The sequence below is a fragment of the Pteronotus mesoamericanus genome, unplaced genomic scaffold, assembly GCF_021234165.1.
Source record: "Pteronotus mesoamericanus isolate MK-2021 breed Mesoamerican mustached bat unplaced genomic scaffold, CSHL_Meso_final scaffold_99, whole genome shotgun sequence".
Classification (NCBI taxonomy): Eukaryota; Metazoa; Chordata; class Mammalia; order Chiroptera; family Mormoopidae; genus Pteronotus; species Pteronotus mesoamericanus.
The window spans coordinates 7209447-7217078 of NW_026555330.1; the positions used below are offsets into that span (position 1 = coordinate 7209447).

Here is a 7632-nt window from a genome sequence, read left to right on the forward strand (position 1 = left end):
TTTATTTCACCTTCATGTTGACGGTCAGGACTGGTGCCGTCATCACGGGCTAACAGGTCTCTATTGACTACGTATTCATGCTTCATAATCGTTCTCCTTCTATTCTACTATTTGACAAGCATCTGTCATATGTCAGCACAATATTGGGACTGGAAACACAGAGATGGATGAGGCAAGCCCTCTGATCCTCACGGGGGTGACCTAAGGCAGGGCTTGAGGATGTGCACTCCTCAGTGAATGCTGGTTCTATTCGATTTCTAGCTCTGTGACCTTGCACGCGGGACCTTCCTACCCTACACTTGGTTTCTCCCCATGTGAAAGAGTATGGTAGTAATATTACCCACGCACAGGGCTGCGGGAGGTTGCGGTATATCAGGCGCTTGGCACAGCCCTAGCTTAGCGCAGTGTACTCACTGCTCAGTGTGTTGGCTATTAGTGTTGTGGAGTTCACATTCTCATAGGGAAAGAGATCACATCATACACACTAAATATAGTTCAGTAACGCTCTCTAATGGGGCTTGGAACGAAATGCCATAAGAGCATGATGAGAAAGAGAATTAGGAGTTCATTTGTGATAGGTTTTATTGAGTTTTCTTTGAAGTGGTAATCATGCAGGGAGGATCTCAAAAGAGGAGACCTCTAAGCTGGACCTTGAAGATGGAATTAACGGAGCGAGGGCAGGGGAAAGGGATGTCCAGCGAGCGAGAGCAGGAGCGGCTCGCAGGAGCCAAGGCCGGACGGTGTGAGGTGGCTGGAGTGTCCAGGGTCCAGCAGGTGGTGTGGAAAGAACAGGGGAGGTGCTGGCACAAGGACAGGTCAGGACCAGGGTCCCACCATCATGAGCCCCCGAGAGCAATGTGACCAAGTCTATGTTTTGCAAAAATAACTTGGCTCCCTCCTGGAGGAGGGACTTCAGCAAAGGAAGAATGAAAGCAGGAGCCAGTTATGAAACGACAGCCGTGGCAGCGTGACCTGAGGCGGCGGTGGGAATGGACAAGTGAGGACACAGTCCGGGGGGGGGGGGGCATGCAGAGACACTAGAAAACCTAGTGACCAACGGGAGGTGGGGGACAGAGGAAGCCCTCATGGATGACTTGGTCTTCTAGCATGAAGTAAGAAAAACAGGAAGAGAAGCAAGTTTGGAGGGAAAGATAATGAACGCAGTGCTATAAATATGAAGTCTGGGGTATGTGCAGGAAGAATATCTAAGGGGAAAGTTTAGAATATAATTCTGGATAGGCCGGTCCAGGATGGCAAGGAGAAGGGACAGTGGAGGAAAAGGGAGAAAGTGACACTTTGAAAAATGGGGCTTGCATATCTGCACAGCTCAGAACCAGAGCTGGACAGATATGTGTCCAAAATCACCCCTCCGCACCAGGAACACTGGTCCACTCACTGCACCTTCATATGCCTGCGCGTTCCTCCACAGCTTTCCTTCCCGCAGTTCAACATACACTGACTCAGCCTCTATCCTGTGCCAGGCACTGTTCTAGATTTTGGTGACACAGAAGTGAAAAAGTCAAAACCCTGCCCTTGGGGAGTTTGCTTTCGTGCAGGAGACAGCCAATAATCAAATGACGGAATAATATGAAATTTAATTTTCAGTAAGCACAGTAAAGAAAAATAAAGCCAGTAGAAGGTTACAAAGTTATGAAGGAGGGAGAGGAGGGAGAGCCCTTTGAAATCGGGTGCTTGTGCTTGGGGAAGCCATCTCCGACGGAGCGATATTTCGAGCGGAGAGCCAAAGTGATAGAAAAAACGATGTGAAAATCTGGAGGAAGTGCATTTCGGACACGGAAGGGCACTGGAGTACGAAGGCCCTGAAGCCAGCTCAGCGTGACGGAGGAACAGCAAGGCAGCCAGCTTGCCTAGAAGAGACCAAATAGTCACGGCGTATCTCGTGACATCTCTGGTACTCCTGTCTTGTGTTATTAACTGATATGGTTGTAAAGATTTTCACGGATGTATACCCTGTCTCCCAACTTCACGTAAGCCCCTTGAGGGCGAGGTCTGTGTTCAGATTTCATGCTCCCACGGTGCCCGGCACAGTCAACGCCTTGCACAGCAGGTGTTCTCTCTCTATTCATTTGTCTATAAGTATTATTAGTGGTGATCTCTAGGCCTCCATTGTCCCGCTCTCAAAAATACTTCTGGGCTAATTACAGAGGCTGTTAACCATCTGGCAAACCACTGGGGAGCTATGTCTAATACTGTTGTACTCAGTGAGAAACTCAAGCTACGTCTAGAGCAACATAGGAAGCCCGTACACTGAGATTCACCCTTGCTGTTTGCAAACCTCATAGTGTCACTTAGGCTCTAACATCGAAGGCTGAAATGTGAGGAAGTTCTGCACATGCTCGGAGAAGCTGCTGGCTTCGCCACAGTTCTATGCTTACACATTACAATAATATTATTATTATCCCACAAGGGTGTCGTGGGGATTAATGAGACATTTTCAGATCACTTTGAGCTACTCCATTGGGGGTACTAAATAAATGGTATGTGTTTCTCCTGAAGTGCCATTTTTGACATTGATTTGTTGTGATGGGCTCTGCTGTCCAACAGAGCTGGGATTCGCCCACCAACTCATTTCCTGTAAACAATAGACTAGCCGTCAGAAGGCGGTGGTTTTCAGTTAAAATAAATATGAAGTGAAGCGAACTAGTCAGCAATCAGAAGCAAATAGGCTGCTGTTAGAAATCTAGTATTTATTAAGCACTCGCAGCGATCAACATAAGAGCTTCACAGTGTGATACAGTACAGGGAACACTGGATTTGGAAATGGTCCGAGATTCCAGGCGCAGCTCCGCCTCTCCCTCGCTGTGTGAGCATGAAGAAATTGCTAAACTTCTCTGGGCCTCAGATATCAAGTAAGGGCGGTTCTGCGAAGCTCACAAGCAGTCTTGCAGATAAGGCGAATACATGAAAGGAATGGAAATAGTCATTTCGAAAGGAGAGAGACTTTACAGCAGGGAGAAGCTTGTGACCATCCTCGGTTCTGGTCTTCCTTGCCATTGATTAATATTAATTTCAGTACTAATTCCTGCAAATGGAGACATAAATCACTTTCCAAGCCAGACAGAGAAGTGCCTGAAACATTTGGTCTTTAAAAATAGGTTCTTTGCCTTTCGATGAGCCATCCTTGCAGTAAGCCCTCTGCCTTATCCTTAGATTTAAATACATGAATGATTGATTATACTGCTACCCTAATCCTCAGTTCAGGAACAGTGTTCTAGTTCAGTGGGTGTTTTACACGGTTGTCCACTTTAACCGTCTTGCAACATGTATTACTGTCTGCCAGGCCCAGCACCGGCCTGGCAGTGAAGGACAGGAAATAGCACAGGCGCTTGTTGCAGAAGAGGCCAAGGTGAAAACCCTGCAGAATAACCGAGCAGTGTCCTGTCCTGCGAGGCCAGGTTCCCCTGGTTCCGCACCCGGGGGGTCCTGGGCTCAGAGTGAAGAAACGCTGACACTCTAGAGCAGGCAGAAATGCAAAGAATCACTTGCTGAGAAATTCGATTCAACAAACACACTCAGTTCCCACTATGTATCAGGCACGCTGGTCATTGCTAGGAGTGTAAATTGGGCAAGACCTAGTCTCTGCCCTCCAGGACCGCAAATCACTCTAACAGCAAAATTCAATGGCAGTTAAGGTATGACAGGAGCAGGAGGCGTCTAGACGACAGTTCCCCCTTCGTAAATGATTCCAACGCTCCAACAGAAAACATATCTCAAAGCCTGGGGTTGCCCTTACATTGGACTTGCTAAAATGTCTGGAAACGGACACTGTGTTCAAAGGGACCGCAGCAATTTGGAAAACTAGTGTAGGTTCAAAGGGGATAAATGTAAATTATCTCCAGGCCAAAATCAAGCAACAGAGATACAAGTTTTGGAATGAATGTTCTCCCAGCTCCACAGCTGGAGCGCGGCAAACCCCCACCACGAGGCCAGCAGGAAGTGGAGGGTCTGGGTGCAGGCCTGGTCCCGTCCCTCCCCCTACAGACTGAAGATGACATGTGAATTTCGTCTTCTTCCTCTTATTTTCCCACTGCCAGGAAGCCTCACGGTGCTGCGAGGACTAGGCTGCCCTCTCCACGCCCAGCCAGAACCGTCGCCCTGGATTCTCCCCGATGGCTGGAATCTAAGCTATGAAAGTTAGGGCGAACTCTTCATTACAGAAGCGAAGTCCCTGGACGCCGTTCAAGACCCGTTTTTTTCCGACTCCGGGTGCGAAACTCACCAACACCCATTACTCCCTTCAGCTTCTCATCCCAGCAGGATCTCAGATATTTAGAGCTCTCGGAGCCCGGAGGTTTTCTACCTCAGGGGGATTCAGGGGGCTGGGCGCAGACTTGCCGCTTCCCCAGGGCGCCCACCTGGCCTGCGACCACTCCCTGGACCCGGGTCCCAATCCAGGGCACATCTTCACCTTCCCTGCTCTGCTGCCTCCACCAGCTGCCCCCTCGCCTCCGCGGCGCCCGCCTCCCCCTGGCCGGCCCAGCCCAGTGGCGAGTGCGGGGTGAGCAGGCCGGGCGCTCGCGGGGCCGAGGCCGGCCGAACCCAGGCGCGGGGGGCTCGCGGGGAGGGGAGGTGCCAGACGCCGAAGTGCAGGAGGGTGCCTGGGTGACTCAGGGCCGAGGAGGGCGGCGAGGAGGAGCGGGTAGGGCGCGCGCGTGCTGGGCGGGGACCCCGAGGGGCCGCGGAGGGCGGGCGGGCGCGCGCGCGCGGGGCGGAGGCGGGGACGGGGGCGGAGGGAGCGCGGGGGCGGGCGCAGAGGCTTCTGTGCGGAGGAGCCCGCGGGTCGCGCCACAGCCAGACGAAGGCGGGTCGCCGCGGCAGCAACAGGCGGCGGGCTGGACTCGGGGGCGGAGGCAACACGGGAGCGGAGAGCGCGAGGAGGGGCGCCGAGGCCCCGTGCAGCCGCCGGATCCCCGCCGCATGGAAGAGCATCTCAGCCTGCTGAGCTCGCCGCCGCCGCCCTCCGCCCGCCACCGCGCCCACCCTTCCCAGCGCCCTGCCGGCGGCGGCGGCGGCGCCTGCACTCTGGTGAACCCGGGCTACGCCGAGTCCGCCGTGGGCCCCGAGCTGCCGCCCGACATGACCGTGGTGCCCGGGGACCACCTGCTGGAGCCGGAGGCGGCCGACGGCGGCGGGGACCCGCCTGAGGGCGGCTGCGGCGGTGGCGGCGGCTGTGACCGCGACCGCTACGAACCGCTGCCGCCCGCGCTGCCGGCCGCCGGCGAGCAGGACTGCTGCGGGGAGCGCGTGGTGATCAACATCTCGGGGCTGCGCTTCGAGACGCAGCTCAAGACCCTCTGCCAGTTCCCGGAGACGCTGCTGGGCGACCCCAAGCGGCGCATGCGGTACTTCGACCCGCTCCGCAACGAGTACTTTTTCGACCGCAACCGGCCCAGCTTCGACGCCATCCTCTACTACTACCAGTCCGGGGGGCGCATCCGCCGGCCGGTCAACGTGCCCATCGACATCTTCTCCGAGGAGATCCGCTTCTACCAGCTGGGCGAAGAGGCCATGGAGAAGTTCCGCGAGGACGAGGGCTTCCTCCGGGAGGAGGAGCGCCCGCTGCCCCGCCGCGACTTCCAGCGCCAGGTGTGGCTGCTCTTCGAGTACCCGGAGAGCTCCGGGCCGGCGCGGGGCATCGCCATCGTGTCCGTGCTCGTCATCCTCATCTCCATCGTCATCTTCTGCCTGGAGACGCTGCCCGAGTTTCGCGACGAGAAGGGCTACTTGTCGCCGTCGCAGGAGCTGCTGGAGGCGGCCAGCAACAGCACCTCGGGCGCCCGGGCCGGGACCTCCAGCTTCTCTGATCCCTTCTTCGTGGTGGAGACGCTGTGCATCATCTGGTTCTCCTTTGAGCTGCTGGTGCGGTTCTTCGCTTGCCCCAGCAAAGCCACCTTCTCACGAAATATCATGAACCTGATAGACATCGTGGCCATCATCCCTTATTTCATCACTCTGGGCACGGAGCTGGCAGAGCGCCAGGGCAATGGACAGCAGGCCATGTCCCTGGCCATCCTGAGGGTCATCCGGCTGGTGCGCGTCTTCCGCATCTTCAAGCTCTCCCGCCACTCCAAGGGGCTGCAGATCCTGGGGCAGACGCTGAAGGCGTCCATGCGGGAGCTGGGGCTGCTCATCTTCTTCCTCTTCATCGGGGTCATCCTCTTCTCCAGCGCCGTCTACTTTGCCGAGGCAGACGACCCCGCTTCACGGTTTAGCAGCATCCCAGATGCCTTCTGGTGGGCAGTGGTCACCATGACGACAGTAGGCTACGGGGATATGCACCCAGTGACCATAGGGGGCAAGATTGTGGGGTCGCTCTGTGCCATCGCTGGTGTCTTGACCATTGCTTTGCCGGTCCCTGTGATTGTCTCCAACTTCAACTACTTCTACCACCGGGAGACAGAAGGGGAAGAGCAAGCCCAGTACATGCACGTGGGGAGCTGTCAGCACCTCTCCCCCTCAGCCGAGGAGCTCCGGAAAACAAGGAGTAACTCGACTCTGAGTAAGTCGGAGTATATGGTGATCGAAGAGGGGGGTATGAACCATAGCGCTTTCCCCCAGACCCCCTTCAAGACGGGCAATTCCACAGCCACCTGCCCCACGAACAATAACCCCAACTCCTGTGTCAACATCAAGAAGATATTTACCGATGTTTAATGCGCTACAAGTGACATCCTGTGCTCCTTATTGTGTGCACCGTGCCCCTTGGTCTGTGTGTGCCCTTGTTTTATGCATTTCCAGACCATTCATCAAGGAAAGGAGGAGGAGAAGTAGAAAGCAGGCTGCGTTCTCTGCCCTACTGCTTCACACTGAACAGGTGTCTTTTGCAAATGGGCTGCATTCTCTCAGCTCTCCTTTTTCTTTTCTTTCTTTCTCTTCATAATGCAAACGACCAACTTTAAACTTGATTTCTAGTACACGCCCTATGAAAAAAAAAACAAAATAAACTTGTACATCCTGGGAGGAAATGAAACTGAAGAACAGTTACAGTAACTGTTTAACCTCAGAATTAAAATGCAGTTGTTTCTTTACTAAGTAAAGCAGGCGCATAACTTGGATGTTTCAGGTTGATGGGCCTTTCAACATTATTGAATATTTAGTTCAATCGCCGACACTGTGGATATGTGGATGGAAAGTCCAACCAAAAAGACCTATAAACCCACCATAAGTTTATTTGGTTTTTGACTGGAATTTCTGTTCTATTTGGAACCCTCTTCCCAGAATGTTAAGGATGTCTACAGCTTTGAACAAAGGGAAATGCCCAAGATGTACTTACTGATCTAATTCATTAACTCTTTGGGGCTTGTGAGGCATTTCAAAAGTATTAGACTAACAGTTTCCTGTGAAGTTCTGTGTGTGTGTGTGTGTGTGCGCGCGCGCGCGCATGCATGTGTATGTCCCAGCCACTAGAAACAGATGTTGTTTTCAGTGTTGCTGAGAGAAACAAACAAACAATATTCTTAATGCATCTGAAAGGTAAACTTCTGCAGCATCACAAGAAGATTAAAGTGGCAGGCACTCCTTCCAGTGGAAGTTACTAATTCGGACCTGACTGATGCAGTTTCCATAGCAACCCATGTTTCCTGGGAAACCCGAAAAAGGTTGTCATGGCAT

General features: G+C 53.6%; 1 protein-coding gene across 1 annotated transcript; it reads left to right on the plus strand.

Moving 5' to 3' along the window:
• The first annotated feature begins 4938 nt into the window (after positions 1–4938).
• Positions 4939–7347, plus strand: KCNA3 (potassium voltage-gated channel subfamily A member 3). Its single transcript, XM_054565051.1, has one exon. It carries the CDS (start codon positions 4939–4941, stop codon positions 6673–6675), a length of 1737 nt encoding a protein of 578 aa, XP_054421026.1. The 3' UTR covers positions 6676–7347.
• The last annotated feature ends 285 nt before the right edge of the window (positions 7348–7632 follow it).